We start from the raw sequence: 25,152 nt of genomic DNA on the forward strand, positions 1-25,152 counted from the left end.
ATTCCTTCCTTGCTACGCCCCTGACCAGCTTCATTTATTTATTTTTGGTCTCATAAATCTTCCCAAATTTTTACGCAATATATAGAAAACGGAAAGTTTATACACTGATATTCTGTGTTAAGTTAATTACTTTTTTTCGTGAGATGCAAGGATTTAGATCATTCTTGCGTATTGAAACAACGGCAGTATTTTTCATTTGCTATACACTATGAAATTAAGATATAAACGTATGTGCACCAAGGACGTATAATCTTGTGTGTATGCATCCCTGATACTTGATGCTCAAATAGTTATCAAAGGTATCAGGTCTGAGGATTATAATTTAGTACGCCAGACGCGCGTTTCGTCTACATAAGACTCATCAGTGACGCTCATATCAAAATATTTATAAAGCCAAATAAGTACAAAGTTGAAGAGCATTGAGGATCCAAAATTCCAAAAGTTGTGCCAAATACGGCTAAGGTAATCTATGCCTGGGATAATAAAATCCTTAGTTTTCGAAAAATTCAAAGTTTTGTAAACAGGAAATTTATATAATTTACCACATTATTTATATTAATGTCAACACCGAAGTGTTGACTACTGTGCTGGTGATACCCTCGGGGACGAAACGTCCACCAGCAGTGGCATCGACCAAGTGTTGAAATATTTATACCCGCGTCACACTGTTTCGGTTTTTATATACGATGGACACCCGAATGCAAAAATTGTAAGTTCGTACGAAGTTGATCCCGATCTCGTTAAAATACCAAAAAGTGACCGAAGCAAGTACGATGAATAACGAAGTCTATACGATGGTGCCGAAATTATATATGGACATACGAAGGTTAACCGAAGACGTGTATTTAAGCTTCATATCTCAGCCGAAGCCTACACGATGGATCACGAAGGTTACACGATGGATTACGAAGGCTAAACAGGAAATTTATAAAAATTACCACAGTATTGATATTCATGTTTTGACTGATTTACTCGGAGCCCCACCATTTTAATGAAAATATTTGGATGCATATGTCGTTTTTCATTTATTTGTTCATATAAACGTATAAAAATGTTTTGATTACCAACATTTGAAGCAGAAAGGTTTTATACGGTAACCATGACTTGAGTTCATTAAACTTTCCATCTACATCTATATCTACTATATAGCTGAAATGCAAAGGGTCTAAGACCCATCACGCAAATTTTTAATTTGGTCATCTAATATGATAATGGTGTTCATTAAAAACATCAAGCAACTTGGTATTGTTACGAATGTCGGCGCCCCGCTTGACAGTTTCCCGAATGACCAACACATTATAAAACCGTACAGATCCGTTCCCATACTGTGGACACTGGTGTAGAATCATAAGAGCGAAATAACATCAGAGGTCCAGTTTTAATAGCCCTTTGTATCCTTACCGGGATTCGTTACGTTTTTTAGAACGTTCCGTTACGGAAACCGGAAGTAGTTCTATAGCAACAACTATGCTGTTGATAAATAATTATTTTTAATCGTATTTTTTAAATATACCATAATAAGTTTTAAATGGCTGAAAAAAAATATGATCTTGCACTCGTGAAAACTGTTACAGACAAGAAAATCAGACCACAAGAATGGTAATGTTTTATTTGCATAAGTTGGTCTTCTCCATTTTGGCTTTTGTAATTTGTATGACGTTCGTACACTATTCTGTTATGTTATATGCAGCTACCGACCCAAGTACATGGTTGGAACTTTCATTGTACAATGCATTTGGTTCTGCTTTGAAAAGAATCACAGAGCTGAGTATATGTACCATATCATATAAAAGGTTAAGTGGTTGTTAGGACCTAGTCCTTAATTGAGATCCTTGTCAGATATTCCTGGCCATATGTTTTCCTTTTTGTCATATTAAGAATTGTTTTAATTTAAAATGTTTGTACGGGAAACAAGGAACATTATTCTCATACAAAAAAAGATAATTCTAAATGCATATTCATAAAAAAAAATGGAATTTATTACAAAGGATAGTCATAAGATATACTTGAATTGTCCTTGACTTCACTTCTGTGATGGGTAGATAATTGGAATCCTTCTCTGAATACAGGACAAACATATTAATAGTGGTAGACCAAAATGTCAAATTATACCGAATATTGACTGTCAAAAAAAATGCTAACATTCCAATTTTCAATAACAGTTAACAACAAATACATTATCACAATAACAGATAACAAAACAAAGAAAAGTCCAATAACAGCTAATAAAGAATAAGACAATAACAGCTAACAGCAAATATATTTTCAAAATAACAGATAACAAAGAATTAAATTGCCCCATAACAGCATAACAGTTAAACCCCTTGCCCCCCCTCCTGTATTTGTATTTCAATTGGTACGTGTAGAATCCTGTTAAGGATTTTATACATGTTGGCTGGACTATTGACAAATGTTCTTCTATTGCCCATATTTTAGTGAATGTGGTAAGAACCAGTCCACCCGAAGTAGTATGAGTAATTGTTAAGGTTCATGTGGACCCTATGCCATGGCTAAAATGGCCGTATTTTCACCTCAAAATTTACTCTGAGTACAGACATCCGTGTGCATCTGTAAAAAAATTCAGGCATAGCATGCCCTAGATAAATGAATTTTAAGTACGTTTTATGTTTTAGAAAAATAAAAACTTACCAGGATTTTGCCATGCACTTTTTAACATTCCTCCAAAAGGTGCAAAAATAAACTAAGTTGGGAAACAGGTTTGAGAACTTCCCTACAGGTAAAAATTAAAGTGAGCATTTTTAATTGACATGGACATTAGATGGACAATAGGCACCAGACAATAATTGGTTATTTGAACTGTGTACCTGAGTGGACCATATCAAGGTAAATTCAACTGTTTGTTAATTTTATCATCTTCTGCAGAGACGAAAAAAAGTGTACGGAAAAATCCAGTTAATTTATGAATTTTCTTAATCATACAATGCATTTGAAAACTATTTTTCAAGGGCATGCTATGCCTTAAAACTTTTCCAGATGCACAGGCTTGCCTGTACTCAGAGAAAATTTTGAGGTGAAAATACGGCCATTTTAGCCATAGGGTCCACATGAACGGGGTTCAACCTTAACCCTGTACAGTTGTTGCAAACATCACATACTTTTATTTGTTTTTGTTCCTGTAAATACTGTACACAAAGTTTGTTATTTTTAACTTGGCCTGTACTGGTTGACACACGCGCACAGTATATTTGCATTATGGAATTTCCAACTGCAGATTAACCACATAGAAGTAGAAGTACCCAAAAAGGTACAAAACTTGTTTATGATAAACATTACAATTTACAGAAAAGGTTGTTTCAGTTCCTTCAAGTATTTTTGAAAAGTAATTGTGTCCTGAATGTGGCAGAATATATATACTATAGACAACCAGTTGCCGCTTACCATATATGCTTATCGGAAGAAGAAGAAGTTATATTAAAACGGAAAAAGATGTAGAAATATTTGATTTTTTTGTACTTCAGCAAGTGTAAAATAATTTGTTACCCAGAATAATGCTACACTGATCATGCTGAGCCAAAATTAAATAATTTACAACACTAAAGAAAAATGGCAATAATTTATATTCAACATCTCTACCTATGGCCCTTGCATAAACAAAGGAAGACAACAGTTTATTAAATATGTAGGAAAATGCCAAAATAATGGTATCTGTTACTTTTGAAATTTAAGTTAACAACGTGCAGAACCAATAACATTCAGTTTTGAATCCAGTTCCTTACCTGGAAGAAGAAGTTATTTGATATTTATAAATCAACTGTTCTTCAGTGATTTTTGCATTTAAATCTTATCCCTAATTGCTCTCTAAGTAAACATAATTACATGTACAAGGATGTAGCAAATTAAAACATTAAAACTACACATAGAAAAATTGAATACAAAATAAAAAAAAGTTTCGCATAGTTGCCTCCTTTATAAACTCACTTTCTATGTTATACAAAATAACACTAAATAGGATTCAGGCATTTCTACATGATACATTTGAAAAACACAAACCCCTGTTTATTGTTCCTTACATGTATTTCTTACCAAAATATTTGCAACACAGTAAGGTTAGACACCTTGCAGATGCCTTATATATTACAGAGAAATACATGTATAACACAAGATGATTGCCATAAATTGCCATAAATTACAAGTTGATTTAAACTCAGCAGTGAGCTGGGAGTCATTTCACTCTGATAAATCACTCTGATAAATGTACATGTATCAATCTTACTACATGTATCTCACAAAGGAAAAATATTTATTGGCATATATGATAATTAAATGTACATCCTTCACAACCACATTCTTGAATCGGTAACATCTGCAAAATATCATTACCTAACATTGGCTAACAATCTAATCTTAAGAGCTGTGGTTTAGTGGTTAATGCATGAAACTACAAACAATTAAATGCTCCTGGTTTGATCCGCCTTTTCAGGGAGAACATTTCAGTAGGGTTTTTGTAAGGCTCTCCCTTGACACCATTTGCAAGAATGGTCTTGAGAAACAATGATAGTCTGTCGGAAGACGATGATAGATGGCTGACCCGTTTTAAGAGAAAGCAATATCTCTTGCACGTAAAAGACACCCTTGTAGATTTAAAAAAAAAAGAGCTGTCTTACATGATTGAGCAAGACTCTACAGTTGTATGTTCTTTGCTTTACTTCAAAATGTAGCTGTCTTACATGAGGAAGGTTCTACCATTGCATGTTCTTTGTCTGACTATTTCTTACATGAGCAAGACTCCACAATTGTTTGTTCTTTTTCTGATTTGTTATCTTACATGAGCAAGGCTCTACAATTGCATGTTCTTTGTCTAACTAGCTGCCTTACATGAGCGATGCTCTACCAGCATGACCAGTGTACAATGTATTTTCGTTGTCTTTACTCGCTTCCTTACATGAACAAGGCTCTACAATTGTATGTTTTCTGTCTGACTAACTATCTTACATGAGGAAGGCTCTACATTTATATGTGCTCTGTCTAACTAGCTTCAAAAATGTACCTTACATGATGAAGACTCTACAATAATATACATATGCATGTACATGTATGTTCTTCATCAGACTAAAAGATAGCTATATATAGATCTGTCATGTACATGTACATGAGCAAGGCTCTACTTGCTTGTTCTTTGTCTGACTAAGTGACTTGCTGTCTTACATGAGCATGGTTCTATACAATCAATCTCAATACCTTGATGGAACCTACACATGTGGTCTACTAGAAGAAATACTTTACTTTAATTACATCATTCACTAGTTCTCACTTTTCATGTACATGTATGTGTCTGAATATTTTCAAATCTTTAAGTTTTTCTCTTTTCTTTGTTGTAACACTATTCTTGATCTTGCATTTCTCATGTGGCACAAATAAATTTCCATGTCTTTGTTATAGCCTCTTTTTCTAATCTTTTAGGTGTAGCATTATTTTTCTCTAATACATGTACTTCTTGTAACTTATTTCTTTCAATCTTTCTTGCTTTTTTTCAGGTTTGACACACCAATCTCTAGAGGGTAATACCTAACAGTTCTTACTTCTAAATTTACACACTTTTATAGCAACACTCTATTTTATACTTCAAGGCTCATGACAAGTTATTGCTAAATGAATGTAACTTTTTCAGAAGTCTTTGACTTCCCTTCAAGCAGGTATGTGTATATTTTGCAGGCATCACAAAATTTGATGACAGGTAATCACTTCCTACTTTTCCTTTTGCTTTATCAATTGCAATCAAAAAGACATTTATTATATGTTATTTTAATATTCCTTCTAATGACTTTTGAAAAGCATAACTTGAAAATGTGTAGCAATGGTTTATTCTACACTTTGTACATAAGGTATCAGAAATATAGTCAGAATATTGATGTTTACTGAAAACAGAAAACTTAAGAAATAAGCTACAAAGAGTAAAACAATGGACTCCAACAATCCTTACCCTAGGGAAGTGCCACCTACAATGTATATATAATTATGGATTATGAACTGTGAGATTGTTATCGGTAAAAAAAATGAATAAATAAATTAATCTTCAAAACCTCTTTCACATGTGCTAACTCATATTCTTCATGCACTTAGACCAAAAATTAATAGAGTTAAATGGAAATTGATGAAATAGTTTAAATGCAATCTTCATCCAATGTTTTTTTTTTGCTCACCTGGCCCACAGGGCAAAGTGAGCTTTTCTCATCACTTGGTGTCCGGCATCGTAGTGAACTTTTTCAAAAATTTTCTCCTCTGAAACTACTGGGCCAAATTTAAATTTGGCCACAATCATCATCGGGGTATCTAGTTTTAAAAATGTGTGCGGTGACAGCGCTAACAACCAAGATGGCCGCCATGGCTAAAAATAGAACATACATGTAGGGGTAAAATGTAGATTTTGGCTTATAACTATGAAACAAGCATTTATAGCAAATCTGACCTGTGATAAAACTGTTTATCAAGTGAAGATCTGTCTACCCTGAAATTTTCAGATGAATCAGACAACTGGTTGTTGGGTTGCTGCCCCTGAATTGGTAATTTTAAGGAAATTTTGCAGTTTTAAGTTATTATCTTGAATACTATTATAGATAGAGATAAACTGTAAACAGCAATGATGTTCAACTAAGTTAGATCTACATATAAGTCAACATGACCAAAATGGTCAATTGACCCCTTAAGGAGTTATTGCCCTTTATAGTCAATTCTTAACAAATATTCTAAAATTTTAGCAATCTTTTACAAAAATCTTCTTCTTTGAAACTACTTAGCCAAATTAAACCAAACTTGGCCACAATCATCATTAGTGTATCTAGTTTTAAAAATGTGTGCGTTGACCCAGCCAACCTACTTAGATGGCTGGCCCTCAATGACTTAAAATAGAAGATTTTGGCTTATATCTCAAAAACCGAAGCATTTATAGCAAATCTGACCGGGTTTAATTGTTTATCAGGTCAAGATCTATCTGCCCTTAAATTTTCAGACGATTCAGACAACCAGTTTATAGATTATAGATTGATAGATTGCTGCCCTGGATAGATAGAGATAAACTATAAACAACAATAATGTACAGCAAAGTAAGACCTAAAAATAAGTCAACGTGACCAAAATGGTCAATTGACCCCCTAAGGAGTTATTGCCCTTTATAGTAAATTTTTAACATTATCATTATACATGTAGAAAGAGATAATTGTAATTAGCCGCAAGAATGTTCAGTAAAGTAAGATCTACAAACACATCACCATCACCAAAACACAATTTTGTCATGAATCCATCTGTGTCCTTTATTATTCACATACGGTAGACCAAGGTCAGCGACACAGGCTCTTTAGAGCCTCTAGTTTCTCTTTCTCTCTTGAATATGATTTGAATATTAATAAAAATCATTATTTCCAAAAATGTTATATGTGAATTATGTCCATGCTAAAATGTTATTACTGTTTTAATAGGTATAAAGAAAGATTGCAGACAAAGTTTATAAAGTCATTAAAACCAACAGATACATCTAAACATCTTGTGGGCAAAAACTGGTTATTTGTTAAAGATGGACTGGATGACTTTAGAGATGGCTATCCACCACCTGTGGAAGGAGATATCATTCTCAAGGTAAATCAGGCTTTAAATAACTCTATACACCACCTGTGGAAGGAGATATCATCCTTTAGGTAAATCAGGTTTTAAATAACACTATCCACCACCTGTGGAAGGAGATATCACCCTCAAGGTAAATCATGCAGGCTTCAAATGGGCCCATTTCATTTGCGCCAATTTTTGAAAATTGCAATCTTTCATTTGCGCCACAAGGTAATATTTCATTTGCGCCAAAAAGTAAAAACTTTCATTTGCGCCATTTTACAGCTAATTCAGGTAAGCAATATTGAAAGCGTTAAATATGCATTGCTCTAAAGGTTTGTCTCTACAGTATTTCCCTGGGTAATGGGGTGAGTTTAATGCAACACTCATATCTGAAGCCGAGAGTCACTAAGGTTTATAATTGGGGTGAGTTCAATGCCACACTCATTTCAGAAGCTGAGAGTCACTAAGGTTTATAATTATATATAGTGTTCACATGTTCGAGGTGTCAAGATGGACATTTTCAATTTAGACATAAAACAGGAGAATAATTTAAAAGTGTGTAATATTTGATGACCACACTTTCAGTTTATTATCAGATCATACGTTCTGAAAAATGGAGACCAAGTCGTGTATTTGTACCCCAAAAAGAAATTAAACTTGCAAAGCAAGTGTAACAACTGAAATGGACTGCAGTTCATGAAAAAACGGATTATCTTTTATCAATATGGTATGCACTTGAGAGCAGAAATGTTCCAGACATAGATATAAGAAGATGTGGTGTGAGTGCCAATGAGACAACTCTCCATCCAAATAACAATTTAAAAAGTAAACTCGGAGCCTTGGCTCACACCGAACAACAAGCTATAAAGGGCCCCAAAATTAGTAGTGTAAAACCATTCAAACGGGAAAACAAACGGTCTAATCTATATAAACAAAACAAGAAACGAGAAACACGTAAATATTACATAAACAAACGACAACTACTGTACAAAAGATTCCTGACTTAGGACAGGTGCAAATGAATACATCAATGATACAAACTTTAATTATCAAATTTTTTTTTTTAAATATATATGTTTTATTCTATTTACCTGTATTTACCTGTAATATTGGGGCAATTGAAAGGTTTTATTTTGGCGAAAATGAAATATTGTTTGTGGCGCAAATGAAATATTGTTTGTGGCGCAAATGAAAGATTTTTTTGGCGCAAATGAAATGCCAATTGGCACAAAAGCAAAGCACCGCTTTAAATAATTCTATCCACCACTTGCAAAAAGGAGACATCATCCTCAAGGTAAATCAGGCTTTAAATAACTATCCACCACCTGTGGAAGGAGATATCATACTCAAGGTAAATCAGGCTTTAAATAACTATCCACCACCTGTGGAAGGAGACATCATCCTCAAGGTAAATCAGGCTTTAAATAACTATCCACCACCTGTGGAAGGAGATATCATACTCAAGGTAAATCAGGCTTTAAATAACTATCCACTACCTGTGTAAGGAGACATCATACTCAAGGTAAATCAGGCTTTAAATAACTATCCACCACCTGTGGAAGGAGATATCATACTCAAGGTAAATCAGGCTTTAAATAACTATCCACCACCTGTGGAAGGAGATATCATACTCAAGGTAAATCAGGCTTTAAATAACTATCCACCACCTGTGGAAGGAGAAACAATCCTCAAGGTAAAAATAAACTCATCATAGATACATTGTACCATGATTTCAATTTTGTGTTTACCTCAGACGCACTTTTTGTTTACAAAAGACTCATCAGTGACGCTTGATTCCGAAAAAAAAGTAAAAAGGTCAAATAAAGTATGAAGTTGAAGAGCAAATTGACGACCAAAACTCTTAAAAATTTTGCCAAACACAACTAAGATAATCTATTCCTGATGTGGTAAAATCAGGATTCAAATAACTTTTCATTGTCAATTAACTGTTTGCTTTTCTTTTTCTTTTTATCTGCTTCACCAACAGTGAAAGCCATTCTAGTATGGCCCAACTCTGTCCACCTGTCCAATTGTCAGAAAGAATATAAGGAGAAATCTTTTGTTAAAATACTCTTGGCTTCTATGAAAGAGACTTATTTAATTATTTGGTCTTCAGCTGCATCATAATGTAACATGTAAGCAATATTAAATTCTGTCATACAGCCACTTATTCCTGTTAAATGTTTGCCAATAGTTTGAATTAAAAGTACAACGTCACATTTTTTCTGGTCTTCTGTAGAAGGATATGATTGTATATTTGATATAATATAATGATGTAGCCTGTAAATTATTTTTACATTTGGAGTACAGCCTCTTCCTGCTTGTTGATAGTTACAATTTAGTTACAACACTAGATCATCATGAATGGATAATGTGTTTGTTCAATTATAGATGGGGTTGATTTTAATATTTATAATGTTGAGTTTTAGCTATTTTTATGATTACCACTTCCTGTTTTCTAATAGTTTGCAATATTGATTGTAAAACAGCCATGTTCTTCAAAGTTTTGAATGATCAGCTATGCTCCAGTATAAATTTTCCACATTCAGTTGTGAGCAGCAAGATAAACATGTACATTGTAGCTACAGCTGCTGTATAAGTCTTATTTTTTATGAAGAAAATTTTAAGGAAAAAAAATATCATTTGGTTCTTTGGAAGTTACAACTGTTATATCATCCTTATTTTTAAGTGGTTTTTTCCCTGTCTTTATTTGGATGGAGAGTTGTCTCATTGGCACTCAAACCACATCTTCCTATATCTACTTAAGTATTTATGGTGATTTCATGAAAAAAGGATAAAAAAATAATTAAAAGTATTTTTTTTTAAAGGAATGACCTAATAGTAATACTGCACTGTACAATCAGACTTTATTATACCCCACGCAACGGGTTGCGGAGGGTATAATGTTTTTAACCTGTCAGTCTGTCCGTCAGTCCGTCCGTCAGTCCTGTTTCTTGTCATCGCAACTACTCTCAAACCACACAACAGAATTTCACGAAAACTTTTCAGATAATAAGGACATACTATGTAGTTGTGCATATCGACGGCAAATTGCGATTCAATTTTTTTATTATTCAATATTTTTCTTTTACAATCTTTTTTTCTTACACTTATTTGATTTCTTGGATGACAATGTGGGGACGTGGGGTATGTGAGCGTGCTCACTTAAGGTTCTTTTATTTGAAATGTGTTTACTGCAACACTGCTTATAAATGTTGCTGGGATGAAAGGGAAGTGTTGATTATAGATGACATTTGAATTTTTAGGGTTCTAAAGGACCAGGGCCAAACATAAAAGGAAGTGGTGAGAATTTAAGTTCTGTAAAACAGCCAGCAGCAAAGAAAAGGTTTACAAAACATCAAATATGTTACTCAAGACAGACTCCATTACAACAACAAATGAGAGATCACATTGATGAAGTGGAGTTTGGCCTAACACAGCATCCACTGGCTCTTTATCCACATTTTGAGGAAAACTGTCCTCCAGATGTAAGTGTTTATTTCCTCCCTAATCCTCTTAGTGACTGTTCTACCACCAATGGTATTGTTTTATCTTTGTCCTTGGCTGGTGGAAGGGAAGAAATTGATATAAATTTTCCAATGACAACAGTTTATATTTAAAATGTTGATGACTGATGTCGAAGAAATTATCCATGTTAGGGTATTTACATGCCCAAAAATTTTACAGGCATATGAAGTTTAGCAACATCTTTTCAAATATTAAGAAAATTCAAAAACACCATAAAATGGTAACAACTAAAGTGGTATATGGTTAAGTTATATTGCTTTTAATATGAAATTGTACTACATGTACATGTATATGTAATGTTGCTTATTATTAATTAACTTTTTAATCAAAGATGATTTTTTATTTCAGCATTCATTGTGTATCTGATTATATCTCTATTGTACCACCTTGGACAAATTCTGCACACAAGCTTTAATACATCTCACTGACATCTAAGATCCTGATTTAATTCTGTTTTAAATGAATTCTACACAAATGTAAACCTCTATTTAATAAGGTCTACATAAAACATAAAGTTCTTTTACTTTGTTATTACTCAATTTATTTCACTTGACTGGGCGGAGTTTAACCGGTTCGCTCACAATAAACCAGTCCATCTATAGATAGGTGTATTAGGATAAACTCATCAATGAAGTGTACAGTAATTCTTTTGTAAATTCCTTTCATGACACTGATAGGTGATTAGAAATCAGTAATAATTATAACGGCAATCATCCTTATCACACACATCTTCAAATAGAATGTCCTTATGCAAATTAAAACCTAGCTCCGCCCGATCAGTTGAAATAACATTGGTAATAACAGAATGTAAATTAAAATGTATTACATTTATCCTATTTTATTTCTTTTCTAGTTGTTTGATATGATCGTAGATCTGTTAGATCCAGAAATAAATATGATGTCAGAGGAAGGATCAGAAAGAGATGAATATGATGAAGAAATTGTAGAGGAAAATGAGGAAGAAAGGAAATCAGACATTGATGAGGAAGATGATAAATCTGTGAAAGAGGAGAAAGAAAAAGAAAAAGAAATGGAAAACTTTGGGTAAACTCCACTCCTTATTATATGATTTATACTAAAAATAAATTAAAAATAAAAGCTAAAGCAATGAGACTTATTTCCAGAATTCATTGTAGGGATTATTTTCAGGGTTTGATTTTTTACAAAGTTCGCAGAGAATTATTTCACAGATGCAGACATTTGTTATTGGTTTGTTTAACTGACACAGGAATATTTATATGGTTAAAATAAGATACCTGATATTTAGCTGAATATTGTTAATTGGACCAAGTCTGAAAAGTTTGTTTTTTTACCTGAGAAGTAACCTAGATAAAAGCTAAGTAACAACAAACATAAGATATTTTAAAATTTACTTTATCAAACCTTCATTGATTTCATGAAGCTTTTTATGATTTAGAGATAAATGTCTGAAGCAAACCTTTGAAAATATATATTTTTTTCATTTTCTGAGTGTTTTTGAAAAAAAAAATATATATTTTCAAATCATATAAAAAATCCAATTGTCTTATAAAATAATGAAATTTGCACAACCTGAGTGGGTAATTAACATTGATTACTTCACAATACACCCTTCATCAATGAGTAGAACCAACAGCGTAACTTGATTTTAATCCTTTTCCAAGTAACTAACTATTTAAATTATTGAAGACACATTAATATGGGTTACCAACAAGTTCGTGAAATTTAAATGATTTTTTTTTTAATATTGATGTATTTCTGTAATGATATATATTTCTTGAAGAATCAAAAATCATTTTGGCAGCAATTCTGATTTGGTTGTATCTATTTGGAAAACTATGGAATTATTTAGTGAAATGATTCAAGACATTTATTAAACTATTGACTGTAAGAGAAGATTCTTTATTTTGACTTCATTGATGTAGATCAAAGTTAAATCTTAAAAACATGTACAATTTAGTATGACTCATCTTTACAGCTTAATTTTTGTGTGTTTAATTTTGGCACTATAATAAACCAAAATAAAGCTACATCCATATATAAATAACACAATTTACAGTAGTACACAAAATTTCATTTTAGTGGGGAGAAAATACCTCGACATCCATATAGATGGAAAGACAAAAAAGACAAAAAGAAACCTGGTGATGTGAAGTCAACACAAGCAGAAACACAGGTTAAACATGTTTATTATGTTATTGTAATTTGAACAATTATTATTACAGATAGAGACATTCTAATTGAATGTCATAAACAGGTGATTGATGGCTGCTAGTTCAAATAGATTTGCAATTAAATTTTTCAAACAACCATTTGATTAAACAGAAAATCCTTTGTTTGATATATAAAAGATTGTGTAAAAGTGTAGTGTAGAGAGTCGAAAAATCAAAACTGTCAACCAAATTAAAAGGACCATCAAAAGCAAGTAATTTATCTAAAACATCCATAGAAAAAATAATTAAGCATTAAGCTGTGATGTGGTAATAATATGACTGTTTAATATATGACTCTCTTGTGAGCCTACAATCTGAATTGAGAAGAATTAATAATTCATTCTGTAGAACTTCAATTTAGTAAATACATCATACCACCGCAATATTGTTGTCTGCTTTCTTTGTCAGTACAAACACAATCCTCTATCTGAGTACTTGAAGTTTTTTAAATATAGAAATAAGCTTATTATGTTCCCTTTCATTTAGTCCTAAATTATATTCAAAAGTTTTTTTTGTCTACAACAATTTTTATACAACCACAAAATAATTTTTGGGATCGTATAATGGTATGATGTTGTGGTCTGCGTCGTCTGAAGACACATTTGGTTTCCAGACAATAACTTTAATTTAATTGAATGGATCTCAATGAAATTCAATAAGATGGTTCAATACCACAAAAGGAATGTTGGGATTGATTTTTGTGGTGATGGTTCCAACCCTTTTTTGTGATAAGGGGTCAAAAAGAGGCCAAAAAGGGGTCCAAACAAGCATTTTTCTACTTTCAGGATAATAACTTGTGTATAAGTATTTCTGTTGCTCTGAAATTATACCACAATGTTTGATACCACAAGAAGAAGGTTTGGATTCATTTTGGAGATTGTGGTGCCAACAATCTAGGAATCAAGGGCCAAAAAGGGGGCCAAAAACAAGCATTTTTGTTGTTTCTGGCCAATAACTTTAGTTTAAATGTATGGATCACTCTGACAAGGTTCAATATCACAAAAGGAAGGTCAGGATTGAGTTTGGGGGTTATTGCCCAGTTCATGCAGGAATTAGGGACCAAAAAGGGCCCAAAACAATGATTTTTCTAGTTTCCAGACAATAACTTGTGTTTAAGTGTATGGATCTCTCTGAAATTGTACTACAAGGTTCCATACTACAAAGGAAAGGCTGGGATTGAGTGTGGGGGAAATTGCTCAAAGGGGGGATTCAAAAAGTTTGGGCGGGTTCCAATTTATTAAGGGGTTCAAATTATTTTTTTCAATCTTTCAATTGTTTTTTTTTAATTCCAAGAAGAATCTCTAATTGCACAATATTGCACAGTAGATTTGTAAGATCTTGACATTGTCAGAAACCTATACTGTGTCAAAATTTGATCACACTCCAAATTCAGACAGTATCAATCCTGAAAATGTTGTCCAAATTTGCCCCAGCTGTTCAGAGTTCAACCTCTGCAGTTGTATCAGGCTGTGCTCAGTGAAGCAATTTATTAAAATATGATGAAAGATTGTCCTTACTGACCTGACAACAATGTTTGGAATCCTTTTTTCAACATGTGATCATCAATGTGATTCTGCATCTATAGCATGGCCTTTTATGCTATGATAGTCTTTTAATTATCAAATATATGTGAAGAAATATAAATTGAACAAGGAAATCAAAATAATATACATTTTACAATGTTATTAGGAAACATGGCAGATGAGTAGATTGTCTATTATTAGATTTGATAATTTGTTATTGTTTCTAAAAGATTGACTTCATGAGTGTCAAAATTAACTCTTGATCATTTGAATTAATTGGGTAATTTTTTCCATCTTGTATTTGACTGCTTGTAGAAAAAAAACCATACCACTACAAGTACATATCTATCTTACAGAGTGAACATATAAAAAAAGTTACAAAGGAATTTTGTGATTGGGTGGCAAATCTTGGTGGAGAGTCAAACAAAAACAATATGGAAGAGTCAACTATAACCAGTTTATTTGCCAGTGGCTATGAAACAAAACCAGCCCTGTCAGTCCCTATACATGTAGTAGAATTAACCAATGTTCCACAAGAGTTACGAGCCACAGCTAATGTAGCACAACAACAACAGGCAACAAAGAGTATACCAACTGAAAAGAAAATTCCAGAAAAATGGGTAATATATAGTTCCTTTTTACAAATTACCGATTTGTAGATCTTAATGTGCAGAACAGTTTTGATTTATTAAAGTAAATGAAAAAACAGCATAAATATAAAAAAAAAAATCATCTTGGTTATAAGGACAATAGGAGATTTTGACAATCCAGCCATTTTTTTTATAGATATATAAGGAACGTTTGTTTCAACAATCTATAGAAACATTGTGTACTGCATTAATATAATGCCATCTTGATTTCAAATGCATCTGCTTGTTGGTATGAAGGCTTATCCAAGAAACTTAAAGACAGGCTTCAGGTTATTCAAAATACAATTGTACGGTTTATACTTTATCTTCCTCAGAGAAAACAAATCACTGTAAAAGAATTGGAGGAATTGAGGTTACTGTGGATTCATTTATTTTCATGGGTACCAATTTTGGTTACTTAAGAAAAACTTACAAGTTTGTGGATATTTATTTTCGTGGTTTTGTCGAAGTCTGCATACAAACCTATATAAAACTTGCTATTCCTTGAACATTTAATTAAGTGGTTCAGCTGTACCCGACAAGTCCATGAAAATTGGTATCCAATGAATAATAATGAATCCACAGTATTGAATATTTGGAACAGAGTGAAACAACTTCGTCAGAATCATGTATTTAATGTTTTTCACAACAAATGTCCAAAATATTTAAAAGATGGTTTTGCAAGAACTTCCTCAAATAGGAATACTAGAACACCTGCTTACAATTTTTATGTTCCAAATGTAAAAGGTGTAGGTGTCATACCACCAATTAAAACTCCCTATCTGTTCAACCAAATTTTCACAGCTTTCTAAATATTTTACCTTAACTTAAGTTTAACTTCAAAGAAACCAGGTATATCCTGAATCGTACATGTATCAGCTTTCTACATGCCAATTTTCAACAGATGTTTAAAATATATAAGAAAGAAGAGGTCTTCCGAATAGAGGATCCACTAAAAATAACCCCGGGTTTTCTGGAAATCTAAAATTAGTATACTATGGAGTGCATTAATCCTCAATTTTGAATGCAAACTCATATATATACATGTACAAGTAAATTTTAGCTCAAAATGGTCTTAATATATTTCTCTTTCACCAAAAGTTTCATTTCTGCCAATTTGTTGGTTAGTTTAAGTAAACAATGACATCAAATGCACTATTTTTTGTCCGAGTATGCCTACTTTCACAAACGTTCTAAATTGACGGGAGTAATTTGTGGTGTGACACCTAGAGAATCTTCTTCATTCTGTTTTAGTGGTATTAAAAACTGGAATGCTTTGCCAGATTTTATAAAAAGTATTCATGTAAATTCAAAAATAAAATTTAAATAGGAAGTAAAAATATATGAATAAGTTATGTTGTGTATCATGGATACAATTCGCCGTTTCAGAATCTAATGCATCCTGGGTAAAATTTTCAAAAGCGTACACCAAAGCGTTTTGATTGGTTTAAAACGTTATAAACAATGGAAATTCAACCAATGACGTAACGTTATTTTCACTTTGGGGTACGAACAATGAAATTACCCATGATGCTTTACATTCTGAAACGGCCAATTATTGCTGTAAAATTGATTGAAAAATGATTCGTTTTAATATCAAGACCAATAAGTTTGAAAGTATTTATGATGCACAGCTAGCCTTATGTAACCCACATTAGAATGATTAATTATAAAAAAGAAGATGCGGTATATTTGCCAATCAGACAACTGTCCACAAGAGACCAAAATGACACAGACATTAACAACTATAGGTCACTGTACAACCTTGAACAATGAGCAAAGCCCATACCGCATAGTCAGCTATAAAAGGCCCCCATATGACAATGTAAAACAATTCAAATGAGAAAACTAACGGCCTTATTTATATAAAAAAATGAACGAAAAACAAATATGTAACACATAAACAAACAACAACCACTGAATTACAGGCTCCTGACTTACATAAATAATGTCGCAGGGTTAAACATGTTAGCAGGATCCCAACCCTCCCCTAACCTTGGACAGTGGTATAACAGTACAACATAAGAACGAAATTATATTGTCAATTTTTCAAACAAAAATCGAACTTTTAACAGTTTAAAAATTTGTACTTTGTATATTTATTTGTTAATTGTTGCTAACTGAACGAACCACAAGTAACTTTAAACTGAACAAAAAAATCAAGAATATATTTTTGTCTTCAGAAATACAGTGGTAACTACCAGCCAACATGGGTAAAGTTCAAATATGGCTCCTGGTATTTAGATCCAAAATCATGGAAGAAAAGAGATGCTGAAATTCCATTACTAGATCCTAAAGAAGTTAAAAATCAAGAAATGTCGGAATCGAAGAAAAAAAGCAAAGAATTGGTATATTTAATGCTTTATATTATACTAAGCATATCTTTTATTGTTATAATTATTACTGCTGGCTTTTTGTACCTATATTTATACATATATATATATTTATAATTTCTTACACACTAAAGATAACTTGAATATTTAATTTGGTTTATCAAAATGACATAAAGACAAGAACAAACTAAAAAGTAATTGTGATCTGAGATTATATATATTTAAGTGTCACTAAGTCTTGTCTCAGCCATTATCTCAGCCATTATCTAACACCTGGTCCGAGACCACAATTATTTCGTAGTGCATTTCTGTTAGAACCTTAAGGAAAATTAAAAAAATCCCACCTGCGCTTTCTCAATGAAATTTTACAGTGTGTTGTTCTACTTTTGGGACATCAAAATTATAGAAAACTTCATCGGCTCTAACTCAAAATATGGACAATTTTGTGTTTAGGGCGTCTTGAAATCTTTTACAGCTTCCTAAGTGTTAATTTTTAACCTTTTTCAGCTGGACCAAATCACTACTTTTCTTTAAAATTCTGGACCCAAATTTTTTTACAGTGTAATTTTACCCCCCTTCTTGCAATTTGAGGCTTTAAACATGGAGAAATAAATTTGGAAGGGGTATAAAAATTAATGGCAAGTAACCCACTGTCAACACTAGGGACTATATTCGTGAACAACGAAAATCAAGGGCCGACAATAGTGGTCTCGGACCACCTAGAAGATTCCTATATGGATAAAACACAAACCTATATAGTTACACCATTACCAATGATCATTTATATAACTGAAAATGGACATGATATAAAATACCAATAATGAGATTTCCTATTCACCATATAATTATGTCCTGTTCTTTATATCCCACCATTCAAGGTATTACTTGATACTACTACAAGCAACTAGATGGAGCTTAATTTTTTTCCTTATCATAGATCACTTCATCTTTTGGTCATTATTTCTATTCAAATATATAAACACAAAATGTGTTCACAAAGATGTTGATTTTCTTGTAAACAGATTTTAAAATGTGCCAAAATCAATACCACTTAGTGAATATATAAAACATAATTAGCACAAATATGATAATTGCATATATGCATGTCTATCGGATAAGTTGTAAAGCATTTTATATGAAGAGAATGGTATATAATGATTATATATTTAATGAGCAATAAAATAGGATTAAAATATTTCATTCATAGGCCAATCCAGGGGGGGCCGGGCCCCCCCCTTTTTGTGGGAAAAATTTGGTTGATTATATAGGGAATCACTGAAGCATGACTGGAGTGGGACCCCCTTAGGTCAGTCAGCGTGCCCCCCCTTAGGAAAAGTTCTGGATCCGCCACTGTCATTTTACACATAATTTTTATTAATCACATTAAAAATTGGAAAGATTTAAACAGAATGATACAAGATCTGAAATTTGAAAAAAAAACTGATGTCTGTGACCATGTGTATAAATATATTGATGTTCATATCTCTTTCATATTAAAGAGTTATTTTGTGTTGTAGAATAATGATATAGCACAGTCCCATGGTGCCAAATTATTTATGGATTGGACAATAGATGTTAAGAAAGACAAACGGAAACCAGAAGTAAGAGTTATTTACTGCAGATACTGACTGGTATAGTGTGAAAATTCTTGAAACAAATAAGACTTTAATGATCTTTTTATTGTATTTACATTAGAGTAAGGTTTTAGAGTTAGTGCTAGGCTAGGGATTAGGTTTAAGGTTTCAGATTTAGTGCTAGGTTAGGGATAAGGTTTCAGAGTTAGTGCTAGTTTAGGGATTAGGTTTAAAGTTTCAGAGTTAGTGCTATGTTATGAATTAGGTTTCAGAGTTAGTTATAGGTTAGGGATTAGGTTTCAGAGTTAGTGCTAGGTTAGGGATTAGGTTTCAGAGTTAGTGCTAGGTTAGGGATTAGGTTTCAGAGTTAGTGCTAGGTTTGGGATTAGGTTTCAGAGTTAGTGCTAGGTTAGGGATTAGGTTTCAGAGTTAGTGCTAGGTTAGGGATTAGGTTAAGGTGTTAAAGCTGATGTCATGGTTAGTTATTGGTTAGATTTGGGTTAAAGTTAATAACAGTATATTGGTTATGACAATAAGGTAAAAAAAATGCCAATAATTTGTGACAACTTTTATTTACTTTCATACTCATATCAGTTATCTTTAATCTGATGATGAACTGTTAGTTGTGAGTTCAATGTACTGGTAACTGTCAGTTATGGGTTCTGTATACATAACTGTCAGTTGTGAGTTAAATGTATTGTTAACTGTCAATTGTGGGTTCAATGTAATGGTTACTGTCAGTTGTAAGTTCAATGTATTGGTAAAGTCTGTCAATTGTGGGTTCAATGTAATGGTTACTGTCAGTTGTGAGTTCAATGTATTGGTAACTGTCAATTGTGGCTACTGTTATAGGAACTGTCAGTTGTGAGTGCAGTGTACTGGTAACTGTCATCTGTGGGTTCAGTCTACTGGTTACTGTCAGTTGTTGGTTCAGTGTACTGGTAACTGTCAGTTGTGGGTTCAGTGTACTGGTAACTGTCAGTTGTGAGTGCAGTGTACTGGTAACTGTCATCTGTGGGATCAGTCTACTGGTTACTGTCAGTTGTTGGTTCAGTGTACTGGTTACTGTCGGTTGTGGGTTCAGTGAACTGGTAACTATCAGTTGTGAGTTTAATGTAATGGTAACTGTCAGTTGTGAGTTCAGTGTACTGGTAACTGTCAGCTGTGGGTTCAATGTACTGGTTACTGTCAGTTGTGGGTTCAGTGTACTGGTAACTGTCAGTTGTGAGTTAAATGTTATGGTAACTGTCAGTTGTATGTTCAGTGTACTGGTAACTGTCAGCTGTGGGTTCAATGTACTGGTTACTGTCAGTTGTGGGTTCAGTCTACTGCCGTACTGGTAACTGTCAGTTGTGGGTTCAGTGTACTTATAACTGTCAGCTGTGAGTTCAGTGTACTGGTTACTGTCAGTTGTGAGTTCAGTCTACTGGTAACTGTCAGTTGTGAGTTCAGTGTACTGGTAAAGTTGTGGGTTCAGTGTACTGGTAAATGTCAGTTGTGTGTATTGTTTACATAACTGTCAGTTGTGTGTTTAGTGTACTGGTAACTGTCTGTTGGGAGTTCAGTTCAATTGTAAATGTCTGTTGTGAGTTCAATGTCCTGGTAACTGTTTGTTGTGGATTCAGTTCACTGGTAAATGTCTGTTGTGAGTTCAATGTCCTGGTAACTGTATGTTGTGGATTCAGTTCACTGGTAAATGTCTGTTGTGAGTTCAATGTCCTGGTAACGGTATGTTGTGGATTCAGTTCACTGGTAAATGACTGTTGTGAGTTCAATGTCCTGGTAAATGTCTGTTGTGAGTTCAATGTCCTGGTAACGGTATGTTGTGGATTCAGTTCACTGGTAAATGTCTGTTGTGAGTTCAATGTTCTGGTAACTGTATGTTGTGGATTCAGTTCACTGGTAAATGTCTGTTGTGAGTTCAATGTCCTGGTAACTGTATGTTGTGGATTCAGTTCACTGGTAAATGTCTGTTGTGAGTTCAATGTCCTGGTAACTGTATGTTGTGGATTCAGTTCACTGGTAAATGTCTGTTGTGAGTTCAATGTCCTGGTAACTGTATGTTGTGGATTCAGTTCACTGGTAAATGTCTGTTGTGAGTTCAATGTCCTGGTAACTGTATGTTGTGGATTCAGTTCACTGGTAACTGTATGTTGTGGGTTCAATGGCCTGGTAACTGTATGTTGTGAGTTCAATGTCCTGGTAACTGTCAGTTGTGAGTTCATCATGTACCTGTAGCACTGTTTTGTCTCTAAATTGATGAATTATTTTGAGTTTCTCTTTAGATCGTATATACAAAACTTTTTTGATCAGAAGAATAGTACTAATATACTTATCTTGTTCTTTGATACCAAATGTTATAAGAGCATTGATCATAGGGTCCATTCTTAATATCAGTGGGCCCTCAAGAAAATGTACATGGTGTTAAATCTGATTCTCAATATAACTATTTAGGTTCTTAAATTAATCAAGTCAGGTAAAGGTAAGGTGTTCAGACAAACAGAATTTATGTTTTAAAGTTGCCATTTTGTTAATTTGTTAACTTATTGCTGTCAGTTTATGAAAGAATCATTCCTTTTACTGTATTGACCATATACAGTATGTGAAAACCAATTTTCTTGCAACTTATCAGCTCAATTATTTTTTTTAATTTTTTTTAGGAATGTTGTTAAATGTTGAATTTAGTAAATTGCATTGATGAAACAACTCTCTATTAGTGACATTAACATATTGTAACACCAGAAAGGTTGCTCTGAATAAAACTATAATTGACCACATTTAAGTTTGGTTAACACATGTAAAGTAAAGTTTGGTTAACACATGTAAAGTAAATGTAGTAATATAAGACAGTATTTGTTCTCCTGAAAAGAGTTTTCCTGTTTCTTGAGCAACAACCATCAATAATAGATCATAATAATTTCTCTTTTCAACATTTCTATACCATTTGTTAAATAACTTTTATAAATTTTGTTAAATCCTCAAGATCTGATTTAAGAAATCAAATGTATTTATGATTGCCTTTGACAACATTTTGTTGATAAATATCAGTTGAAATTAATGTATTAATTTGATAAGTACCTTGCAAGAAAATTACTTTTGTCAACAAATGGGAGACAACTCATGTTAGATGCTGAGAAGTAGTAAAACAAATGGAAAACAATGTAGACATATATTTGTTACAAGTTTTGAATTTTAATATATTTAAAATTGAGAATGGAAATGGGGAATGTGTCAAAGAGACAACAACCCGACCAAAATAAAAAAACACAACAGCAGAAGGTCACCAACAGGTCTTCAATGTAGCGAGAAATTCCCGCACCCGGAGGCGTCCTTCAGCTGGCCCCTAAACAAATATATACTAGTTCAGTGATAATGAACGCCATACTAATTTCCAAATTGTACACAAGAAACTAAAATTTAAATAATACAAGACTAACAAAGGCCAGAGGCTCCTGACTTGGGACAGGCGCAAAAATGTGGCGGGGTTAAACATGTTTGTGAGATCTCAACCCTCCCCCTATACCTCTAACCAGTGTAGAAAAGTAAAAGCATAACAATACGCACATTAAAATTCAGTTCAAGAGAAGTCCGAGTCTGATGTCAGAAGATGTAACCAAAGAAAATAAACAAAATGACAATAATACATAAATAACAACAGACTACTAGCAGTTAACTGACATGCCAGCTCCAGACTTCAATTAAACTGACTGAAAGATTATGATTTCATCATATGAACATCAGGCACAATCCTTCCCGTAAGGGGTTAAGTATCATACCATCATAACATATATTTGAAGAACATAACCCGTGTCATGCCAACAACTGTTTTTAGAATAAATGTGTTTAGTTCCGACGCAAAGACCTTATCAGTGACTCAATATTAACGCCAAAATATGCAATCTTTAATGACTTGACAACAGTATCGTAATTATATCCCTTCTTAATAAGTCTATTCAAAGGTTTTGTAAGTTTATGAGGTGAATACTGACACCTTTGTGCTTTATAAAGAATATTTCCATAAAAAATTGGATGTGAAATACCTGAACGTATAAAAAGTCTGCATGTTGAGCTATAATTACGAATGATGTCTTTATACCGATGATAAAATTTAGTAAATGTTTTGACTAGTTTGTGATATCGAAAACCCTGGTGTAATAATTTTTCAGTAATACATAAATTTCTCTCGTTAAAATCTAAAACATTGTTACATACACGAGCGAATCGTACAAGTTGAGATATATAAACACCGTTGTTTATATTCATGTAGTACAGTGTTCAAATTATGAAAGATAAATTGAAGTAATTTACAAAGTTAAAGAAGTCTCCCCTTTGATAACTATTTACTCACCCCTCAAACCTATCATTCTTTCTATCACTGGAATATAACTGTTCTTTGTTCATTCAGTTGCATAGTTTTTATTTTAATATTTCTGAACATAGGAATAATGTTTCATGTTTTATGTTTCATGTTTTATGTTTCATGTTTTATGTTTTATGTTTCAAGTTTTATGTTTCATGTTTTATGTTTCATGTTGCTTGCAGTTTGTTTATTTTGTTAAATAGCATTGATCTTTATATTCTGCAGATGAACAATAAAACTCTTTATATTTGATGCTGTTTATTGAAGTGTTTTTAGAACTAATAATTTGTATATCAAAACTCTTTTTGATAATTGTTTGCTTTAGTACTTCTGTTTTTTCCCCAATTAATGTAGTTTTTTGTGATTTTTGTAAGATATTTATATAGTGAAACCTGTTTAAACAGAACCTCTCAGGAACTTAAGATTGTGTACAGTATTTGCTGATATTGGATTTTATCAGGTTCAAGACGCATACAATTTGATATGACAGTGCTTAAGAACATGTTTGGTTTAGACAGGTTTTTGATTTATGCAGGATTCAGTTTAGTCAGGTTTTGCTGTACTGTATACTGGTATGTTAACATTATAAGTAATTTAAAAATTGCCTGAAATATTTACTTCACACATTATTTAAAAATTATTTTGTCTAGAAGTTAACTATTTTTAAATTTTTATAGTTTCTAGATGAGGTAGCAGAAATACAAACCAAAGCTGCTGAAGAAGAAAAAAAACGAATTGAGGCTGAGCTAGCTGCTAAACAGAAGAAGACTTTCTTTAGAAAAAAACAAGTTGAAGTCTCTTAATAACGTATCAAGTTATTTGTGTGTAACTATTATTTCATGTGTACTGAACTGAACATCTAAAGTTCAATGCAAGATGTGTGCTGCAAAAACTTTACAAAACTTTTCTCAGACCTGACTGTTTGATATTCTTTATTTTTAAAGAAAACAGATCATTTCTAAGATAAAAGATATTTATGTTGATCACCAGTACATCAGATCTGAAATGTACATATTGTTTTATTAATTTTTTAAAGTATGTCACATAATCTGTAAAAATCCCTAATGCCTGAAAAATAAATATTATGTTTTTTACATTCATGCAAGATTGTGATAAAAATAAAGTGTATAAATAATTAATTCTTAAGTTTTATTCTCACCTGTCAAATTGAAGGACATAGTGATCCTAGCTTCTATCATTGGCGGCATCAACAATTTGAAACTGTTTTTCATTTTTCTGTATTTTACTTGTAAATGGACTTTATGTTTACAGTTGACAATTAAGGTGGCTCGAGACTATTCTACTGCGCATAATTACATGCATGAATTACAAAATTATTTGTCGTAAATTTGATATAATTTTTTGAAATATTTTGATTGATTAGAAATGTTAAATCATTGTAGTTATGTGACTAATAGAATATTTTCGTTATTGTCCGTATTTGTTTAAGGGT

The 25,152-nt window shown here is 32.7% G+C and overlaps 1 protein-coding gene across 5 annotated transcripts; it reads left to right on the forward strand.

Annotated features, from left to right (window-relative positions):
- Positions 1-1,412: 1,412 nt before the first annotated feature.
- On the forward strand, positions 1,413-24,838 carry LOC134697423 (protein FAM47A-like). Of its 5 annotated transcripts, none has more exons than XM_063559698.1 (10): positions 1,416-1,599; positions 5,496-5,519; positions 7,434-7,590; positions 10,827-11,048; positions 11,942-12,132; positions 13,150-13,243; positions 15,160-15,423; positions 17,616-17,780; positions 19,283-19,366; positions 24,377-24,838. In XM_063559698.1, the coding sequence occupies exons 1-10, from the start codon at positions 1,529-1,531 to the stop codon at positions 24,500-24,502; spliced, it is 1,398 nt and encodes a 465-aa protein (XP_063415768.1). In that variant the 5' UTR covers positions 1,416-1,528; the 3' UTR covers positions 24,503-24,838. The 5 variants fall into 5 exon arrangements, with proteins under 5 accessions (XP_063415769.1, XP_063415768.1, XP_063415770.1 ...); XM_063559700.1 differs by lacking the exons at positions 1,416-1,599; positions 5,496-5,519 and adding exons at positions 1,663-1,793; positions 21,794-21,821 and having other exon boundaries at positions 24,377-24,489; XM_063559699.1 differs by lacking the exon at positions 5,496-5,519 and having other exon boundaries at positions 1,413-1,599.
- The last annotated feature ends 314 nt before the right edge of the window (positions 24,839-25,152 follow it).

This window comes from Mytilus trossulus, chromosome 14, assembly GCF_036588685.1.
Source record: "Mytilus trossulus isolate FHL-02 chromosome 14, PNRI_Mtr1.1.1.hap1, whole genome shotgun sequence".
In the NCBI taxonomy this organism is placed as follows: Eukaryota; Metazoa; Mollusca; class Bivalvia; order Mytilida; family Mytilidae; genus Mytilus; species Mytilus trossulus.

Bases quoted from the DNA above. Each gene is read 5' to 3' on its own strand.
- LOC134697423 (XM_063559697.1), top strand. From the start codon at position 1,678: ATGTTATATGCAGCTACCGACCCAAGTACATGGTTGGAACTTTCATTG. The intron at 11,049-11,941 runs GTAAGTGTTTAT...TTTCTTTTCTAG, and splicing joins AGGAAAACTGTCCTCCAGAT to TTGTTTGATATGATCGTAGA. The intron at 17,781-19,282 runs GTATATTTAATG...TTTGTGTTGTAG, and splicing joins AGAAAAAAAGCAAAGAATTG to AATAATGATATAGCACAGTC.